Genomic DNA, 23,208 nt, shown 5'->3' with positions numbered 1-23,208 from the left:
AGTCTCTATTAATATTATTCTGCACATCAATAGCAGCAAACGATCAATCAATTAACTGATCTATAACAAACTCATCCAATCAGTTCCTTACACTCCAGAAATACATAAATAAACCAGATTTGATGCATTTAAGATTTTAAATTTATCCCAAGAAGTTATTTTAAAAACAACAACAATCTTCTCAGAACAAGATTAATCACAGCATGACAGTACACTCACATGAAGTTAAAGTGAAAAAGACTGCATTGCTGCACTTAGTAAACAGGGAAGAGAACACAACACAACAATATCAAAGCCTCTGAAAAAAAAGAAACAGGTAAATTCAGAAATGTCTTCCACTTGTGTGCATGGGAATATTATACAACATGTAGACATCCAAACAGACTACCTATCAGAGTGGAAATAACAGTGATCTCAAAGTTCTAGGAATAAAGTCCTGTTTAGAATAGGGGCCAGATGCAGAGTTATTTCTATGCTGCTCTTAATATTAAAGTAAAATATGTGCAAAGGAGAAACACCAGCCCAATTGTCATCTAAGGTGTTAATCAGTATTTGTGACAAGCTTGAACTGAAGTTGAGAAAGGTTTACTAAAAATGGGATCTCTCACAAATAGCATACGTAATTTTTTTTTTTCATTTATTTATTTTATATAGACTGGAAAGAAAGTCAAATAGACTCAGATTCCCTAGAAAGGGAAGAAAATATTGTCTAATACTGAGCCCTTTATGAGAAATTTCCCAACTTCGAATTCTGATATTGAAAATAAAGAAATAGAAGCAAGCGGTCATCTTCATTTCAAGATAAAATGTTTGGAGAAAGGATTGTTTTCTGTTACCCAAGTGTGAGTTAGCACATTAAAAAAAAATAATAATAAAAATAAAAAAAATGGTCAGCTTACGAAACAAGGTTAAGGTAGGAGAGGCTTCTAGGTGTTAATGCAATGCAAATCATAATTACTAGAAATATGATGACAAGAAAAATCACTTTGAAGATTTACAACAGCACAATCTATAAAAGGTCAACATCACAGTGAAATCAGAAATGAGCTGGAGGTCAGTAGTTGTAAATAGCACTTCAATTATAAGCCTTTAGTTAGTATTTACAACAGTAGTACAAATGTAATACTGCACAGAGAGTAATTTAACTGATGAAGGGAAAAGAGTATGAGTAGAACTGTGTAGAATGCAAATACATCAAAATTAAAGTCAGTGTAATGATCTGAAACATAGAAAATTTAGACAACAGTGCATTAACCAAGGCAGAATCCAATCACAGCATCACAGACTACGCAATAAGGTGGAAATCCTTAGCAAATGAAGAAGCTTATTGATTAGATATGGACATATGAAAAAAAAATATTTAAAATAGCCTAATGAACATCTTGTGGAGTATCATAGGTTTAAAATGGAATAGTAACAGGGAGAGAAAGAAAGTTTTAGATAAAAATACATCACCACAAAACAAACACTCATAAGAAACTACAAATTCAGCAACAAATAATAGCATTCACAGTAAAACCGCAACAAAAACTAACATATTCAAGATAAAGCAGAGTTTTAATGTGTACCAATAAATTATTAAAAATTGCCAAATGGTAAATTTTCTAACACTGAAAAACAAACTGAAAGGAATATATAATATTTTCATCTAGTAGTACTTGAAGCAGTATTTCTCATTATTTTTGAGGTAGCGACTTTTCCAGGAATGCAAGAACTACATTCATAGTAGGTTTGAAAGGCCTAATCAGGTGCTATTTTTACACATAAACAATTCACTTTTCTCAAGCTTACAGTGTGCTAGAATAACTGTGACATATAGGCTGAACTGAACTTCCTCAACCTCTACCAGTTTAGGTTTTCTGAAATCTCAGTTACTGACTTCAAAGACATCTGTCATACAATGGAAATGTCGCCTTGAAATTGCAGCAGATCTAGCTACATGAGAGTTAGTATTACTTCACTATATTTTGTTATACTGATAGGGGGGTTTTGTGTGTTTTCTTTTTTTCCTCAAATGTTCCATTTACCTTTGTACTCAAGAAAAAAAAAAAATCTTTGAAATTTATAATGTAGTTTGGCATAAAGTCTTCACTGAAAACATTCAGATAACACTGCAGCAATTATACAGACTATTTTCCTTAAGACAATTCACAGCAACTGAAACACCACCTAAAACTACATTCCAATCTTGGAGCTCAGCTTCTGTGAAACTAACCATCACCCTTTACGTATCAGCACATAATGCACCAGATATTGAGTTAGCTATAATCCAGAAATATAGCTTTGGTATTGCTACCTTAAGATGACCATGTGATTAGAGGTATGAAAGTCAACAGGATGAAGGTAAAATATTAGGTTTGATACTGTAAAAGTAAACAAATATTCTCCACCTGGAACATGCAGAAGACAGAAAGGACTGCACAAAAGCAATCTATCAGTTTTCTCCTAGAATTAACTTTTGCCTATGCTTACTCTCACTTATGTTTCCCAGAGCACAGGAAGAACTTATCATATGTATGGAAGTCACAGTCTATGGAATGTTATAGAAAAGACAACTGGATTAGGAGGGAAAACAAACTGCAGCAGTTTTTCAGCATCGGGTTTTTTGTTTTGTTTTTGGGTTTTTTTGGGTTTTTTTGCTTGCATGGTGTGTGGACAGCAGAGTGATAAATGCAACTCAGACCTCTCCAGCTCCCATTGTTATAAGGGTTTGCAGCATGTATGAAGAAACTCTTGCACTACCATCCAGTACTGCAACTAATTTGACTTGACAATTTGCAGGACACTCATACAGATAGATATTATGCTAAGTCATGAGTGCAGCCACCTACCTGTGCAACTGGGATACTACAGAATCATGCTGGTGCTAGTGGAGATCAGGAATAGAATCTTCCTCCTAGCCAGGTGTGCTAACTGGTTCTCAGCTGAGGATCTGAGCTGAGATTTTCCTTGTGTCAGCATGCAAATGAAAAAGTAATAGGACAACAGAAACACAAAGCAGCACCCGCAGTGCAATTTGTGGTATTTCAGTGTTTTTCTATGAATGGCAAAGAGTTCACAGTTTTCTCATGGGTCTTCTCAGTACTTGGGGAAAAATCAGGTATACCTCTAGATAAGGCATTCTGAACTACATCACTGGCAGTAGAAAATGTGATCCAGGAATAAGCATTACTAAATATACTTCAGTAGTAAGAACAGCTGTACAACTCAACCTATGAGTACTTAAATAAAAGACAATTTACACAAAGATTCAACTTGAGGCAAGTGAGAAACTGAGCACTATATGTAAAGCGTATAATGACAGGAAATTAATTGATACAGCATATAACATCTTCTAAATACTATCATAATTCTGTTTGCCCAATGTAAGTTAATTTGCAACACTAAACAAGGAATAAATTAAGCTGCCAAGGTACAGGGATTGAAACAATAACTTTCGTATAATTTCCTCCATTGCCATTTGTATTTGATCCAATTTTATACTTGCACTGGAAACTCTTCAGCACAGAGACTATTAATTTTTTTTCCTAACTTGAAAGATTAACATTCAACCAGTTATATTAATATAAGCAAAGATATTAGGACAAAAGTGTAAATACATTTCCTAAAAATTTCTTTAACATAGTATGACATTATCTTAAATACACTGTGATATTTTCAAGCGGTTATTGATTGATAATATGTCATCTCAGAATTTTAACTCCTTCAGGAGTTCCTGAGTTAAAGACCACTTTGCTGCAGCCTACTTTTATGTTGATTTTTATATTATTGCTTAAAACATGAGTGACTGCAGAATACACAGCTAATTCTGAATGTTGATAACAAGGAAATGCCTTTGCTGCTGCTGTTAAAGTCATTGACAGCTTTTCCTTTTCTCTCCCACTCTCCCTCTCCCAAGATAAGAAGCTCTCAATAACACAGAAAATCATGATTGATTACAATATTATAATAGATTAAAGAAAAAAAATTGAGAGATTTGCCATACAACACTACCAGGAAGTAATACTCCACATTCCTCTTTTGTTTCCAATGTGAGCATTTTAACTACTACTTCTTGAAATACCTCACAGAAAGACAACCACATTCAAAAAAACACAACAAAAATAACCTCACAGCAATCCTTGTCCAAGTGTTTTAGCAGTAGATCTAAGTCACCTTTTTTTTCCTGTTCTGTGTTCCCTGAGGGCTTGAACCGCACTTAACTCCCACTCGCCTCATCCTTACCAATACAAATATATTAACAGAAATCTCATTATAAATGCAGTTAAAACAATAATAAACAAGAAGTCACTGTAAACAAAATCTGAAGTTCCTTTTGCTACTGAAAGAGATAATTGGGGTACTTGTAGCAGCAACACAGTTTCTAGCCTAAAACAAACTAGCCTTACAGGCAAGCTGGGCAAAGACTCTTCTATAGTGTGCAACTCTCAGATATTTCAGTGCAAGAACACTGCTCCTGCTTTGAGCTGACAGGGAGGCTTTGGGGCACAGTGACTGGTAAACCTGAATCCCAGGTTGCTGTAGAAAGGAAGTATTAGGCTATCAAGACAGACTTGAGAGTAGCCTGAAGCTTTACACCCAGCTCAGCCCTGTGCCATACTAAAAGCTCTGAGAAGGACTTTTTAGGACCTATTAGCACATTTTGTCTCACTGTACATAGTAAGGTACCCTGAGGCTATTGGGTGTAGGAAGATTTCAGTTCACAGCTACTAAAGCCAATAACATTGGGCATTTCTATCTCAAAGCAACCTTGAACATTGGCCATTTCTCAAGTTTGTTGCAGTTGGTGATCACTTTGCAATTCTGCAGTACTGTGTTGCCCTAATTTTCACCTCTGACATTTCCCTGGCCCTTCCCAGGCTGTGTGAAAGGTAGAAGGTCTACCATAAAACCAATGATGCAGTCTGTGCTTCATGCAGGATTTCCATTTTGCTCCTTTTTCCCCCTTGGCATATACAGCTCAGCGGTACAACCAGGTATACATAGGAATATCTTAACTTTTTGAAAATTAATGATGCTAGATGAATGATCTAATGTGGGTTTGGACTAAAAGGCTAAAAATTGAGTACTTTGATCACTGAACTGGAACAATTTGTGACATATAAACACATACAACAAAAGACGATGAAAGAATCTGAAAGGAGGAAAGAGGGAAAAACACCTATAATTGAAAGCTGGAGTGCAGATGGAAAAAGAGATTTCATATTTTAAAAACACTTACTAAAACCTTCCAAATATTGTAACAAATGTATAAGTTCATTGCAAATAACTGCAATATATCTGAATAGCTCCAAAGCATTCATGGGAGTGTTAACTTTTAAAAGATAAAATTATCTTTTCTGTCCATAATTCAATAAGTCTTCCCAATGGTAGGCATTCTCAAACACTCATTCTCCACTGCCTCCTGGAATCTTCCTAAAAAGTTTTTCTCTTGGTCCTACAGTTCATGTAATAATTTGTTTCTGACTCAAAAGATATTATCTGGGATAGTTGTACCTGCCATTCTAGCTTCCATTTTGTTCATCCAGTTATGAAGGTTGATGGGAAAAAAGACTGTAATTTGTGTAAATAGATTCTCCCCTCCCTCCCTGTCTCTGCAGCAAGTCACTGAATGACTTGAAAATGCATAAAATAAAATCCCCTTAGGGCTAAAACTCTACTACATCAAAATTCCCACTACTTACTATAAAGAGAATACATACTATTAACAGTGGCTCCTCTGCTGGAGATGTTTCAACAACAATAACATCAAAACTTCTAAAGTAAACCAGAATTAAGGAGTACTATTAATCACAAACCTCAGGAGAAAAAGAAAAAAAAACAACAACAAAAGTTTAAATAAAAGTATGATTCTAATTATAATTTCTTCACTCAGAAGAAATATGAGGGTGTATGCCATTCTAAACATCAGTTATTATAACTCTCGCTTCCCCAGAACAATGCTAATCCCAACTTACATCCATGTAAGTGTGGACAGAACAAGAATTTTTTTAACAATATAGTTAGATATGAAGTATCAGGTCAAATGTCAAATTTGAGTTATTTCCTTCCCCCTACCAAAAGTAGAGGGCATACTCCTGTCTGAATTCTCAAAGAATAGCACCCTGTATAGCACTGAAAAGTACCATCAGTGTAACACTGAATTGATGAATTACTGCATCTTTTTAGTTGCTCCCCTACTTGGTCTAAGGAAGTACTTTTCACTATTTGGTTGTACAGCCCTGTGTGGATTTCACTAAATAGCAGAGAAAGATACATCACGAAATATTGAGAAAGGTAAAGATGTGACCCCCAAAAGCCTGCTTTTATATTTTATAATCTAAACCATAACCATGACCTGAGAAATCAAACAGTCCCTTTTTAACAAGATTCAGATAGGACCTTAGCAGCAGCAGTTAAGTTAGTTTAATGAATACTACAGAGTGCTTTATAAATAATGGTCAATGTTTAAAATCAATGCTCTTGCAAATTGGAGCCAATGCAAAGGGGCTAGCACCAGAGTAAGATGATCCGATTGATGTAGTTTGGATCTACTGAAATAAATCCATTTATAGGAGCATTTGCAGGATGACTAAGTTAAAAGAGCACTGCAACAGTCAGACCTGGCTAAGGGAACGCCTCCTCCTGCTGACAATATTTCAAACTGATAAAAGAGCTGACCAAGTGCAATCAGTGCTGTGATGAATAAAAGAAAGCTTGGGACCGTTAACATTAATGGGACTTGTGTGGCTAAATGCTCATATATTGTACTGAAAATTTACCCAATGGACCAAAAGATTTTTTTTATTATTTTTTTTGCTTGTGCTTCCCCTTATCCCTGTACATTCCATACAATCAATTTCAAAATATTTGCAATGTAATATAAACTTCTAAAATAACTTCACATGATTAATATCCCATGAGTCTCTGAGGGAAAAAAGATAGAAAAAAAAGAATTACTGAGCATGCTCAAGCTACTTGGTAGACTTGAGAAAATAGAAATGCCAGTTTTATAAACACAGATAAAATTGGCTGCTCTAATATCTTTAGGCAGAGTGCCTTAGCCTTGGGGCGCAATAACAAAGATGCTAGCACCTGCCATCTACAATGTGTATTAGGGAATGGCTAATAAACCGTTACCATACAAGAGCTGGGCAAAATTTTGTGAGAAGACAGAAATTCAGACCAGCAAGTATACTTCCAAGAACATATATATCCAGAATACAACCTGGTTCAACAGTTTTAATTTTAAATGTTACAGCCTGTTTATCTTACCATAATTTATTAAATACTCACCATATACCCATTGCTGTACCAAAACAAGAAAAGGGTGTCACTATAATCCCAAGATCCTTCTGCAATCTAACTTGACAAGCACCACAGGATACAATCAGAAGCGAAGGAGCAGATTTACAGTTAACATTGTTCAGCTTTTTCAGGAACACAGTTCCAAACCAAGTTTCAGTCATTTCAGCATAGACTGCCAAGACAGCAGCAAATAAAATCTGCCTTTTTCCATCCCTGACTAATAGAGAGATTGTGCCATGGCTTCTTCGACATGCACCTGGTCATATTAACTCATATCATCATGACCTTAAGCAAGAACGAGATAAGTTCTAGCTTACCAAAATAAAAATCCAGAATGGAGTAGCTTTGTTTACACTCTCAGCACATCATCCCATTTGCTCGGCACACAACATACTACCTGCAGAACATTAAGTCAAAAATGCTAGATACTAATCTGCATGGCCACCTATGGAAGTGGTTCAAGATATCTGAAGTGCCCTTCTCATTATGTTAGTGACCTCTCTGAACAAGGGCTGTTAGTTTCAAGGCTCACCAGAACAAGACTAAACTCCCTCTGCAAGAAGGATAATGGCTATGGAACTCATTAGAGTAACAGATCAGAACGATCACAAATGATCATGTTTTAGAAGACACTCAGGCACCATTTACAAACTATGATAGAAGTCCAGTGTATCAATTGTTGTTCTTATCCAGTACATCGAATTGACTATTGGCTAAAAAAACTGCACAAAATGCATGTGCAAAAAAAGGGCAATTTTGTTTTTCTTTAAAAAAAAAAAAAAAAAAAAAAAGACTTCCAGCTCACTTTCTTTGGTTTTTTTTTGGGTTGTTTTTTTTTTTTGGTCAAAATGAAAATAACAACTTTTCTTCATCAAAGATGAGTAACTCTGTCTCCATCTACAACTAGAAGGCCAGAAGGTTACAGCTCTACCATCACAGTATAAGACAGACTTCAAAAATCAACAAAGAAACCAAATTTTCACCAGGAAATGTCTAAAATGGAGAGCAAATGAAAGAATGAAAGCCAGACTATCTTGGTCTTGTAAACTGAGAATCAAAGGACCATCTGCTTCATTTGATAATGAATGTTGCAGAACTAAAATTTATTAACAAGCTAAAAAGGGTTGTATATTGTATAAAATTATTTGTATCCAATTTCTAATTGATATGGCTTAATGTAGAAGGCAGCAGAATACCACACACAGATTCACTCATGACACCCTCCCAGTGGGACGGGAGAGATGAATGGGAAAAATAAAGCAGAACTCATAGATTGAGAGTAGAAATATTCACTAAGATAGAAAAGGAAGACAAGAATAATAGTAGCAGTAATTACATACATATATTTACAAAACAACTGATACACAATGCAAGCGTACCACCCACTGACCACTGTTTATTCTGAATATTTCAGAACAGAGTAACTCTGGTAATATCTGATATAGCTTAGACCAGCCTAGATAGCAATAGCATCAATAGTTGGTGATCACCAGATCAAAGGCCTTACTTAAATCAATAAAGATAGCTCCAGAACATTGATTACTATCCAACACTATAAAAATATAATTGCTTACCTTGAGAGGAGCAGTACAAGTGAAATGAAAAGGTCATAAAAGGTCAATAATTATTTAAATTAAACTTACATCTTCCTTCATCCGATGGACTGACTCTAGCACACACTAAAATGGTGATGATTTACCAGTTTAAAGAGACATATTAACATGTCAGCAAAGGGCTTAGCAGTAATTGGGTCAGCAATTTTAAGAAGTCAAGGTTCCAGGTTGTCAGCTTCTCCATTTACGTTCCCAATTAATCTTAAAGTATTATAGATCTTAAGTCAGTAAGCACAGATCTAACTACTTTCAATCAAACTCATTCTGAGTACATACAGACATTGTTACTTTTTGAGACTTTTCTACAATACAGTAAGTATATCACTCTACAAACCTCCTTAGATGAAAAAAGCCATGCAACAACTGCCTGCTGAGATCAATGAATCCTCAAGTAATTTAGTATAGGGCATTTCTGTCATCCAAATTAAATTGTCCTTATACTAGAACAAAATTACTTGGCAGGCTTACATTTTCATTCTAATATTTATGCTAGCAGCAGATTTCCAAATTCTCAGCCACTACTCTGCACTGCTCTTTAAGGTAATAATTTTGTCCACCTACCTTTGCTTTACAGACCATCTATCAATTCAAGTGCATTTCTTAGGAATTTTGAATAGCTTGAGAAAAGATGTAAATGTGCAACTTAATCTAATTACACAAAAAAATCTTGAAAAACAATTAGTTTTACAGGTATTTATTTTCAAAGTTGGAAAGGACAGCCTTGATTAGCCCAACAACTACAGATATGGATTACTCTTCAGAAGTCAAGTTAACAAAGTACATATAGCCAGCACCTAACTAAATATTAATTATGCTCAATTATTAGTTCTTTTTTTTTTTTAATATACATTTACTGAAGAAAAATACCAGCACGTAATTCAACATTCAAATGACATGCTTTCTCACAAAAGCATTGTGTGCTGTATCCTGAGGATCCCATCCAATTATAAAATGTACCATAATCTTTAGACACTGTGTATAACTAATAAAGACTTTAACCAAAATAATAACAACCTTAGCCAAACTAAAACACTACAACTTCAGTATAGTCTCCAAGTCACTGCATTTAAATCACTAGTCATCTGATGCAGAACGTACTTCTAGCCCCAATGGCTGCAAAATATAATGGTAGTGACATTTCTGCCATTCACTAACAGTTTTGCACATTTTTCTTAGAAGAGTATATTTTAGAAAAAAAATAAGAGAGAGAATATTATATAAACATGTTTGCTTTGTGCCAAATACCACTATGTGGTAATTAATTTACATCATTCTTTGCATTTTAACAACAAAAGAATTAATTTGTCTCTGTTTTGTTTTGGGTTTTTTAGTTTGTTTCTTTTTGCTCCTTCTTCTAAATAAGACAAATTCTTTAGAAGATCCTTCTTGGCCTCTATATTTCTATGATGGTCCTGGCCATGAAATTCTAATGGTGTGGTAAACACTAGAAAGAAAGGTGAAAAGTCTTGCTCGTGGACTCAGTTTTCTCCTATTTAGCGTCTGTCATACACAGATAAAAAGTAGACAACACCTTGAAGAAGATAGAAGAAAGATCATATACATTATAATGGTCAAATGTGGAAAAAGGAAAGAAAGAAGCAAATCATGGGTAATGACAAAACATGAAAAGAATTTGGGAAAACCAAGAAGAAATACAGGAAAGCAATAGGACAATGAAACAAAACCAGGAGGACCTATAACCACCAGTAAAAACTCTTCTTACCAATACAGTTGAAAAGATATGTTCACAGATAATATACACAGAATACAGTCAAAAATCATACTATTGATTCTTTGTGATCATTTAGTCAGTGTCTCTGATAGTTCAGATCAGAAAGAGATTTCATGAATATTAAAGACTTTTACCCACTGACATCGATGTTAGTCAGTAGCGCTCCAAATGATGGATGTCTGGGATTCTCCTGACAGATTTTTTAAATTATTACTATTATTACTCAGATCAACTATTTGGTCAACGTTAGGACTTTAAAAGTATATCCTCGAAACTTACAAAGTAAAATAAAATTAAAACTGTCTGCAAAAAATAGTACATAGAGGATGAATAATGACATAGTCTACAATTATATACAGACGCATTTCCCATAAGATATCTGCCTCGAGGATTTTATGATGTTCAGCAACTAAAACAGAATTCATGTAGCAAATAAGGATTTTGTGCATAGAAGCTTGTCTTATTTGATTTAGTGCTCTGAGGATGTTTGATGAAAGAGGAAGGGGAGTATGAAAAGTGAATGGACAGTTTCACTGCTAATACCATTCAATGTCACTCTGAAGAAACCTGCCTCTGCCTCTTCCACAATGTACTTCTGCAAGACTATGCCAGTCACTTAACCTGAACTTCTCAGAGTTATTCACTTGTTACATACTCATCTTCGGCCTTGATCAACGTGGTCTAGTAGAAGGTGCCTTTGCTTGCAATTGAACACTCTACAGTGAGTGATATGTGGAAGCTTTTTGTGTTCCTAATTGAACAGAAGTTAACATGAATAGAAATCTCCTAAATCTTGAGTCCTCTCTGTAGAACTGAACACTCAACATTAGGATTTCCTAACATATTCAGTCCTCTTTTTAATTTACTCAGTCTCCATTCATAATAAAACCAATACTAGTTCTGTAAAATCATAAATATATGTTTACAAAGTACTCGGAATAGTAAATGAGTATGTTTGGTGGCCCTGCTAGGCAGGGGGGTTGGAACTACATGATCCTTGAGGTCCCTTCCAACCTGGGTCATTCTGTGATTCTGTGTGTGTGTGTGAATACATCAACCAAAACAGCACAAGAAAAAGCTTAAACTCTGCACTTCCTGAGGTGATATACATAGTGAGACAGACATCAAACCATATACAGACTAGTAAAAAATTTTAAAAAGGAATAGCTTAAAATCTATGGAAGAACTTGTTTTTAATTAAACAATAAGATGCAAACATAACACAAAAAATAACAAGGCTGAATTAAGTTTTTACAGATTATTCAAACTCAGTTTCCCAAGTTCTAGGCACTTCATTGTGCAAACCAATTTTTCATACACGCACTAATACAGACAGCCACTTTTTCCTCCAATTTGCCACAGCCTAATCCTGAATGATACTTTTGTTGTAATGGTATTACTCAGTCTACAATCTGATTGATTTTAGACCTTAAATACTGAATCTTAACACACTTAAATTTTTAATCCTTTAATTTCTCTATTCTGCCAGTAATTGATAAGGACTGTCACACTTAGAAGAGGTCTTAATTTAATCACTCTGGAAATCAATTAGAAGATAAAAACTTCCGTATGTTACTATTATGACAATTTCCTGATCAAATGCACAATGTGATCATAATCAATGCACGACTCTTCACACACTTTTAGTCAATATATAATTCAGTAGTTACTCCTTCACCACTTAAAAACACAATAAAGGAAGGAACTGAGGAATTCACATCTCATAAGAAGGCATAATTTAAAAGCTCAGTATCAGTCAAGTGTAATGTCTCAAGTCATCAGAAGACATAACCCTTTCCAGTAATAAAGGCCAAATATGGGCCAGAAGGCATTAATTTCAGATGAAGTATCTCACCAGTCAAGACAGTACTAGACTTCTTCTTGTGGAAGAGATTATTCTTTCATACTATTGACTCAAAGCTTGCTGAAGGACACAGATGATTAAGTCCAAGACCCACTACAGAGTTCCTACATCACAGAATTATATAATCATTAAGGCTGAAAAAGACTTCTAAGATCATCTAGACCAACTGTCCACCTACCACCAATATTTCCCACCATGTCTGTCACTGCTACATGCATACATTTCTTGAACACCTCCTTGGATGGTGACTCCACCACCTCTGTGGGCAGTCCATTCCAGTGCTCAACCACTCTTCTGCAAACTTTTTCCTAACATCCAACCTGAACCCCTCTGGCACCACTTGAGGCCATCCAATTGAGACCTATCCTATTATTATTTAATCTGGACACAAGAAAAGTAAAAGAAATACCAGACATACAGGCACATTTCATATGTGGAAACTCATCTGGCATAAAATGGTTTGGAGTATAAATGGTAACACTGTCAGAATAGTTTATTAGTTTGTAAAAACACAAACTTGGTAACGATTATTACCCTTGACTACACCTGCATGCTTTGAAAAAAACTGTAAGAAACATTTATTCTGCCAGTTCTTAAGTTTCTCATGCACAGAGAGACTGTAAACTACATTTCAAAATGACTTCTGCCCAAAATTTACAGAAAAACATCCAAAGCTCTGACACATGGAGAAGAGCTGCTGTTTTACAGAGCACAAGTTATGTGATACATTTATGATAATCAAAAGACCCAGTTCTGTAAATGTTTTGCACAAACAACTGAAACTGTGATCTAGTCTGGCAAAGGGTTTTGGACTAATTCAAAGCATTAGGACTAATTCATGCTCTGAAAGTTGATGTGCACAAGCAGAAAAGTTTGTTTCAATCACACAGTGTAGAATGTCACACAACAGAAATGTCAACACCAGAAAAAAATGTGCATTGGCATTAAAGACAAGAAGCAAAAACAAACTAACCAAAAAAACCATGCAGTTCTATGCTAAAGCATGGGCTGTGTTGCTGATCCGTTTAGCTGAAAAAGGGAAGCATGAGAAATACTACAGAAAGAAGAATCTTTCTTTTTGTCTTGTGGTTACAATAAATCATTTTTAAAATAAAAAAGATGGAGAAAGTAGATAGTTGATATTGATAGAAAGTATGTCTGTGCCTAAACAAAACCAGTTCATCTTAGTGAAAATATTGCCCCTGTAACACTGGCAAGGTCAACATCAGCTTGGCTTATCTGCTGCCAATGTTCCTATTGTGCACGTTAGAAAATGTTTTAAGATGTTTTCCCATAAAGCAGCAGAGTTCACTTTGTTGTACTGGATCATACCTTTCTCTCGAGACATAACTCCTCACTCCGTAACTTTCTTGAGATTTGGAAGGAAGAAAGGAAGAAAGGAATGTGTTTTTCAAGATCTAACTGTGAATTCATGTGAAGTACTAGGACTAAATCCTAGCTAAAATGTCTGTGCAAACAGTCATCAGGCGGGAAAAAAAGGCTAGTTCCCTTTCTTACTGAATCCAGACACTTCACACTTCATGGTAATTTAGACAATCTTTATCTTACTTTCTTCCCCTGAATATCGAGATATGGGTTCAAATTTTGTGAAGACAAGAGGAGAAAATGTAAGAACTTAGCATAAAAATTAAAAGCAGCACTAAGGGGAAGTCTGTGGTAGCAATCTAGACAGAAAGGAAGCAATAAAATACATGTTTGAAGAGCTCTTCAGTGCGTAATTTACTAAAACAGTCTGGAAAAATGAGTGACATTATCAAAAGTTACTTGAAATATAAAGTGTGTTCCTCAAGTCAGCTAACAGTGCGCTCTCTTCCTTTCTCTCAGTATTTGACAGCTGTGTATAAGAATTTCATTTGTCATAGTTTTCCCCCTAGAAAAACTCTACTGTCTTCAGTTCAGCATAATGAAATAAAAAAGGATGATACTCATAAAGCTTGGTACATAAGGAAAAAATGCTGACACAAAGCCAAAAAAGGTAAAAAGTCAATTTATCTTTTCCTTTTCCAGTTCTATTCATTCTTTAGGGTAAGGCTGAAGAAAACAAAATTAATACCATTTGCCTTAGAGTTGTGCCTATGAATTTGGGAAACCAGAAGTTAGTCAGCCTAACCTTGGTCACCAAGGACACCATGCAGTAAAGAGACTGAGAATATAGGCAGACTATAGAAGTAGGTTAAAAAAAGAAATGGTTGAACAGTTGGCTCAAGGCCTGTGACAAGTGGCACAAAGTCCAATGGGCAGTATTTCCCAGGGAGTATTACTAGGACTAATTCTTTTTAACAGAATACATTAGAATGAATCCCTGCTGAAGGGAATAAATGTACTTTCAGAAAGCTTGCACATGACAAAGAATTGAGGGCTGCAGTTGATGCACTGCAATTCAGAAGAATCATGACAGGCTGAAGAAACGGGCGGGTAGGAACCTTGTGAAATTCAACATAATTCCCAGATTCATTGGCTTAATCTGAGTTTATAATAGGATATAGGTTTGGAAAACATTCTTAAAGGTCAAAGAATCAATCCACTTACTCCAAAGCATAATCAGTTTTACTTAGGTTATTCCTGAGAGATGTTCATCCAGCTACTCTCAAAAATCTCCCATGCCAAAGCTTTATCTCCCACAACCATCCATTCCTTTTCTAAACTAGTACTTCAGAAGAATTTACTTCTGACAAGAACATCTCCCTTTCCACATTTTAAGCTTATGAATCTATTGCCTCTGTACTCACAGAAGACAATTTCATTCTGCTCCTTTAAAGCACACAGTTTTACATAAAAAACATTATCACGTCTCCTTCTAGTCTTCATTTCATAAATACATTTAGATTTTCCTCTTAACATTTCTTTTAGAGCTTCAATCCTCTCTTTTTGCTTAATTTTCAGCTAATAACATTCCACACCTCTGGGATGCTGGAAAAGGACTGTTTATTTGGCTCCATATGCTATTGAAAATACTTGTGACTTCTACTATGAAACGCTTCCACAATACTATTTGGAATGAAACTACAACGAGAGTTCTCTGAATGACCACAGCCATTTTCAATTCTTCTTCTCAGTTCAAAGGTAAACAATGCTTGTGCAAACTCATTAAGAAACACCATTTCTGTCAAGATTTTCAGCTCTGAGAAATATGTGAGTACCTGATTCAGAATTTCGACATAAAAACACTAGCACAGGTGCATTTTTTGCTGGAATAGTCATTATTAAGACTATTTTCTGACATTGAGAATACCATTGTAAAGAGCTCAACATGTAAGGCTGAACATCTTACCTCATAGTTATTTTCTAATCATTGCAGAGCTGAGTTTGTATCATAAAGAGATTGGCAAAGAGTTTGCACTGCAGGCAAGACATTTATTTTTAAGCATCCTACAGAAGAAACTTACTTCAGACAATTTTGATTTAAAGCAAGGCCCAACACTAAGGTTTCTTTAGAGAAGACTGAACTTTTTAATATGTGGATAGCTTCCTTTTCACAGCAGCGGCATCCAAGAGGAACCACAGTAAAATAATACTAGTTAATTCAACAGTTTTGAAAAAGCACAATGAATCCTTCACCCATCAAAAAAAAAAAAAAAAAAAAAACAACAAAAACAACAAAAAACACAAAAACAAACAAACAAAAAAAACCAAAAAATAAACCACAAAAAAACAAAACAAAGACAAAAACAAAAACATATTTTATCACTAAATAAAGACTTCCTTTCTGCATAGATCTATAAGTTTAATTCCTGAAATCAAGCCCACAACATTTTGAGCAATATATGATGTATGCATGGAATTTTTGCACTAATATTAACTTTTCACCAGTCCTTACAGACTTAATCCAGTATACCCACTACAGAAAAGAGTACTGCAGCTTTTGATAAGATTTTCTATGAAGTTTAAAAAACAGCAACCCTGTTTCTGTAACACAGAGTATCCACCAATATATTCAAGAGCGTGCACACCTGCTTTCTCAGAGTCTTGTTTCCAAAGAAAACATGATGCGATCCCCTACTCCACATAAAACAAAAAGATGAAGTTGCCTATCTACTGGAGATATTTACATGTTATGAATCCTGAAGAGAAGGTAGTGCCTCAAATTAGAACTAAACATGATTCGAAGCAGGACTCATTGGCACAGGTCATCATTCATATACCTGTTTTTATTTCATCTCTTCACAAACCTCAAGTCCTGACCTTCAACCAAAGAGCAAAAAGGAATTATGGAATAAAAATATATATATTTTTTGGCTAGTTGCTGAAATTCACAGACACATAAACACAGTTCAGCATGCTGAATCCAACAGTCTCATAAAACTTACTGTATATCCTTGCTAGAACTTTCAGTATATCCTTGCTAGAAAGCAGACAAAGGCCTTAGCTTTCCTGCATGGAAAACTATTCTACAGCTCATCAACTCATTAGAAATGAAAGCCAGGTTAACATGGCATCATGCTCATTACCTTAACACTAATGTGTTTTGACTTTTTTTTTTTTTTTTTTATTTTGCCAATAAACCCCATCACTAGAGGAACAATACAAGTACAATATGAATTTGAATATTTTTAGACAATCTACAGTTCTTCAGATTCCAAGAACTATGGCAGAAAACAGATCCCACTTTTAGGGAACAAATTAAAGGTTTTGGAAACCTTGATTTAAACCTTCCCCACTATGGACTGGGTAGTCCAGTTGGGCCCATATTCAGAAAGGTAATTAAGCACCAAACTTAAAATCAATGGATTGGAGTTCCCAGCTGTACAATGAGATCTGGGCCTCACTCTGCATACTTCAGTTCCTTGTCTATAAGATCAGAACCAATAGTACTTTCTCTAGGTACCAAACAGGATGACTTAACAATGACTTATCTGGACAAATATCCTAGTTTGTTCTGGTTCTCGCTCATCTTCAGGTACTCAGATCAATAAATCATCTATTAGAGAGATCCCAATCTAAACAAATAATAAATTGTGTTTATTCAGCCAACAGGTTCCAATTTCAAGGGAGTTTTAACATCATCTTTGAATCCACCTCTTCAAACTCTCACAAACTACCACCTCAAGAAGCCTTGCTCATAGTACCACTCTGTACAACATAACAGAACAACATCCTGAATCGGTGCTTGGATAGACAAGCTCTGGGCTTTATTAGTCATAGATAGGCATGTTAACAATCCAAGTAGAGCATCTCCCCTTTCCCCAGCACTCTCAGAGATATATGGAGGGAGGATACCTGTGATTCCTGTAATTACTTGGCTGGCTAAACTACTTAACTTAAAGTTAAGCAGTGATGGGATTGACTAGAGCTCTACTGAGAAAAATTGTAGCTCAGTGTTTAGATATTGATAAAAGAAAAAAAAAAAAAAACAGAAAAAAAAAAGATAAGAGATGGCTAATATTATTATTATTTTTAAATAATAAAGGTGCAAACTGATGTCAGGAAAGCTATGTAGCCATTTGGCTGTGGAAAAGAGCCCAACAGCTGCTCTCATAGGCTCCTGCACAGAGACAGGTTTTGCAAGTCAACATGGTGTCAATATTTAACTAACACATTATCATTTACTATTACTCCACTACCAATTGAGTAAGCACCTAGCAAGAAAATAAAATGGAAATGCTCATCAACTTTTTATTTTTTTAAACATCAGATTCACTGTGTGATCATAGAGGAGGTTGCTTTTGTTTTATAGACAAATAAGGTTGTTTTTGTTTTAAACAAAAACTGGATTCACACACACATACTAGCAAGTAGGAAGATTCATGTGATCCACCAAAACTGCCAAGGTATCAGTTACTGAGTTTGCTTCAAATCTTTGGGGTTCTTTCAGGTGTCAACACTACTGCATGCTTTTTGCAGCCTTAACTCATAGCAATCAAGACTCAGTACCAGGCTAAGCTGTATCACTGTGCAGTAGGGCTTCAGTATCATCAACATGCAACGGAACATGTGCTGTGACTGATATCCAGACTCGTTAAGGGTTTTCCTTTGCTTCTGTAAACTAATGTGTATACACACACACACACACCTTTTGCATACCTTATTAAAATCAAAGAAATAAATCTTCAGCTTTGCCATTTTTTCTTATGCTATTAAAAAGCCATGTTCCATGCACGCATTGTAGTATTTCAGTGACAGACCACAACAGCAACTCAAACACAGAACTGGATTTATCTAGATATTTTTCCCAGAACTGCACTGTTTATATCTTTGGTTTAACCATGAAGTGAAGACATCAGCAAAATCTGGGAATTACAGGCCATGGGAAAGCTGGTCTGTAAAGATCTGAAAGACTCACAGTTCCAAAACATATATCTAAACAAAAATAGAGCAGTCCAAAAAGAGCACACTTCTGTCACTTTGGCAGTACTTTTTCTTCCCTTGACTAAAGTATCAAAACACCACAAATGATCTGAGCACAGAAAAGTGCTCATGAGTACTTGCACAACCTCAGAAATTGTCAAAAAGATATGAAATAAAACAGGCGTGAGTAGTCACAGCAAATTCACTGAGAAGTTTTGATCCCAGATGAATAAGTCAAATCCATCTTACATTTACTACAAGGAAATGAGTCAAATATGCAGCAGCATTCACCATCATGTACATCTCTAAGTCTAAAGACAAGGGAACAAATCCCACAAGTCCAATAAAGTTTTCTACAGGCTTTTTATGTGACAATCAAAACAGACCACACATCACTAACAATCGCATCATGTTGTAAATTAAAACTCACATATTTTACCATGGAAATGTTAAAAATAATGACAATAAATTGTTAAACAAATGCAGACTATAACTGATATAATTTTTAAAGGCATTTAAACTAATTTACCTGTAAAGAAAGCATTGGCAGGAAGAGTTGAACTGGCAAATCTGTAATAACCATTTCCTGGGAAACGGACTCCTTTTGCTACTTCTGTATTCCATGTAGCTAAAGACGAATCCATCCTTTCCACCTGGTAGGTGGGAGAAGGTCCATTAAGTTCTTCAGGTTCCTTCCAGCTAATCTTTACCATTGTACTGTTTATTCCTTCAACACGAGGGGCACCAAATTTTCTTGGAGCTGTGCATTAAAACATATAGATATATGTATTTAGGAATTATAGGAAAAAGCTGTTTCTTATACTTAACAGTTTTCCAAAAACATCCAGCTTCAGCTTCTAGTCCCCTTAAGAACAAATTTCCAAAGAAGCTTCATTGGAAAAAAGAATTCTTAATTTTTAAAGGAACTTAAGCTTTCAGCTTCACAAGAAGCATCCTGTGCTTTAGGCTTTGTACAATTTCTGTATTTCCCCCAATGAGTCTCTCAAGCTGTACTCAAAGGAAAGCACCTATCTGTATGACTTTCAGTGTTGGAATTCAATGAGAGACCGAAGGAAAATCTGACTGATTAATTAAGTCTTGCTACATCTCAGCAGCATGGTGTATAACAATACAAGTCCTTTATCGCTAGATGAACTTATCCTACTCAACAGGAGCAGAACAGCTATTAAGCTGAATAACAAAGGCCTACAAGATCATTTTCTCTTTATGGCATATGCACAACCCAATAAGAAATTAACATATGTTCAGAAAATTATTTAGTTCAAGAAATGCTTGCTTCTAAACTTCTTTCCACCATTGCTGGTGTGCAGTAAGACTACATGCAAGATCATGTGTGAGGCTATGAATATATCTAGCTTTATGGTATTACAATAGTCCTCCTACCAACAAAACCAATATGTTGATTCTATTACAAGACTTGATAGATTTTTTCACTCTGTAGCTGAATTCTGAACAGAATATTTTTTATTCCTTTTAAGTACTGTACAGTAAGCCACTGGAGGGCAGCAAGATCTATTTGGTTAATGGCATAATGGCCATACAAGTGGAAAGGAATGGTCCAGCACTGAAACAGTAAACGATGTCATCTGGAGAAGGAGTACAAGAACACTTTACTATCTATTTAATCTCTATCTATCTTACCTTTCCTTTTTTTCTTCCTCTTCTTTCCATAATAAAGAAAAGGGTTTAGAAACAGAAAACTTCATTTGTAACCAAGAAGTGAAATACAATGACAACCTGTAAAAATTATTTGTTCCCATAATGACATAGTAACGACCAATAAACGCCTCTCACGAACAATAAAATCTGAATTAAAATATGGGTCTTCAAAATCTGACATTACTTCACAGCGTAGCAATGTATATAGGGAGATCTTTAGAGGAAAAGAAATTGCTTCATTTACAAGGAATTAATAACATCCTTTTAAACATTAGTGCATTTCCACAATAATTTACATATTTTTCATTTTTCCTATTTGCCTGTAGCATGTTACTACCTTTTTCTTTCTTTCCCCTCCCTTCCCCCGACTTGATAAATATTCTTCTTGGAGAAAGCAGTGAGTGGGGGAACTGGGAAGCTGCCAGTGACACTATATGCTGTAAATTCCTGCTTAGGCATCATTTATGACTTCACAATCTAATTAGTATCTCACGCTATGTTAGAAATTTACAATGTCAAAATTGAAGTAATGCAGCGTGAGGTCATAAGCTTTCCAGCATAAGTAGGGCACAGCGCTAATGAATTGTGGTATTAATGCACAAGTTTAAATAGAAAACATGTCTTCACAATCAAAACTTCACCTTTGGAAGGATCTGGTGTACATCAGCATTTTAAATGTGAACATAAGAGGTTGAGCCCTTCAGTTTGGCTTTGTGATGGTAAAACGAAAATAATAAAATTCATTATTTCTAAAACACATACAGCTAACACTCATGACAATAACTGTACCTTACATATCTTCCTTTAAAGTCTAGTATTAATAAACGGCAGATAGTTGGACCATAATTATGGCATCTCTGGTACCCAAACCTGAAGCTTTTATGGGGCTTATGCAATTAACTACTTAAATGCATCGTAACACTCGCTTCTCTGACAGGGAAGTATTGATTTTTTAATCATTTTCAAGTCTCCTCCAGCACAAATAAATGTACTACAGTTACAGTTAATGCACTGTGTACACGCATTAAACACTGGCATGACACAATTTATTATTTTGTGATATATGGAATAGAAGACTACCCTTTTAGAAAGGAACATTTACGCTGTAACATTAGTATTTAAACTAGAGCCTCATTAATGCTTGAGGATTCTTGTGCATCAAGACAATGGAAGACTATACACAACGTTATATCAGTCAAAAAAGGAAAACCTGGGGAAAAAAAACAAACCTCTTCACATGCACAGACAGCACTGAGAATAAATCCACAGCACTAGAGCAGCGTAGTACTAAAAAATGAAATTAAAAATTTTCAAGACTAAAAGATACACTATATATTTTCCTAAAGGTGTCACTGTGGTACCTGTAGCTACTTTCTGAAAGATGAATCGACTACAGTTTTACCTACTTAATTTTTTTTTTGTCACGTTCTGTTAAGACACATCTGTCAAAATAATGAGTGCACTACATTTTAGTAGATTCAAAGTCACATTTTGTGTATTTTAATTATGTAGTTTTAATGTCTTGCTATATAATACATATTTAATATATTATAAAGCTAGAACAGTATTTAAAAGTCTATGATTGCTGCATGCCATTGTGTAGCACAGGGCACAAAAAAGACCAATAAAGACAGATGGTCCATACAGCTTACATTGAAGTCATATATCTAAATATAGATGTTGCTACACAGGTCATTATAAATAAGCCTTTCCCATGTGTGCATGCACACGCATGTACACAAAAATGAAGTTGGTAAGTAAAGAGCAGTTAATTTTGTTTTGTTTGAAATAATATCATTTTAGTTTTAGACTCCAAGACAGATGCCAGCATTTCACTCTGAACAGATGGTAATTCCATCTAATAGTGCATCTCTGTATTAGTAAGGTCTGTTGTGTATACAAACAGTAATAAACACTAGGTAAGGATCAAAATAAATTTTAATTGTTGACATTAAATTCTGGCAGCCGCGGTTCTAAGGATACAATACTCTTTTCTCAAGTCTGTCAGGTTTACTAATACAACTGCTAAAGCTTTTCCATACTCTGCCAGATTCTTGTCCCAGAAATAACATATTTATGGCATGACTAAATTTAACAGGTTTAAGTGTGTTTGAATAACTACTACTCAGCATATTGTAGGTAGATATTTGAGGACCTTTCCACAGAACACTTCAATTAGCCATTCTGAATCACTCAGAATGGTAACAATACCAAAAAATACGATTTTCAATAATCGTTCATTTGCACTCGAAATACACACGTACAAATTAAAACAGAAACTCGAGAACAAAAACATCAAGACTGCACTTTGGAGGTTTGCTTGCAGGTGAAATTACCTAGCCTAGCTCGTGGTCATCCATTTCATTTTTGCTACAGTTCAGAAGACCCTGAGACAGTCATAACATTTCTGACGTAATCTATTATTTCCTTTCTCTTTGTAACAGCATCAACAATTTAAACAGTAATAGTAAAAAAATAATACTTACGCCAATGGATATTTTAATTTTTTTTTAGAAAATTCTTTAGAGTCCGTTCTGGAATTCTCCCCAAAACAAACAAACAAAAACCCTCACACCCCTAACAACATCAAAAGAAAGTTTAATAACATGGCTATGCTACAGTCATATTTCTTTAAAAATAGATGTACTACACAGTATTTTTTAAAAATGGTGAAAAATATATTGCTTCCACCATATGGGACAACCAACGACTCACCAACCGATTTA

The 23,208-nt window shown here is 35.1% G+C and overlaps 1 protein-coding gene across 1 annotated transcript in view; it reads right to left on the bottom strand.

Moving 5' to 3' along the window:
• USH2A (usherin) overlaps window positions 1–23,208 on the bottom strand; it is a 356,150-nt gene that overhangs the window by 230,108 nt on the left and 102,834 nt on the right. Inside the window, exon 23 of the mRNA XM_015857330.2 lies at window positions 19,332–19,562. Coding sequence (XP_015712816.1) covers window positions 19,332–19,562 — 231 coding nt within the window. The remainder of the gene's footprint in view (window positions 1–19,331; window positions 19,563–23,208) is intronic.

This window comes from Coturnix japonica, chromosome 3, assembly GCF_001577835.2.
Source record: "Coturnix japonica isolate 7356 chromosome 3, Coturnix japonica 2.1, whole genome shotgun sequence".
NCBI classification, from domain to species: Eukaryota; Metazoa; Chordata; class Aves; order Galliformes; family Phasianidae; genus Coturnix; species Coturnix japonica.
Note: the sequence above shows the minus strand (reverse complement) of the source record. Positions and strands in the feature narration are given on the sequence as shown.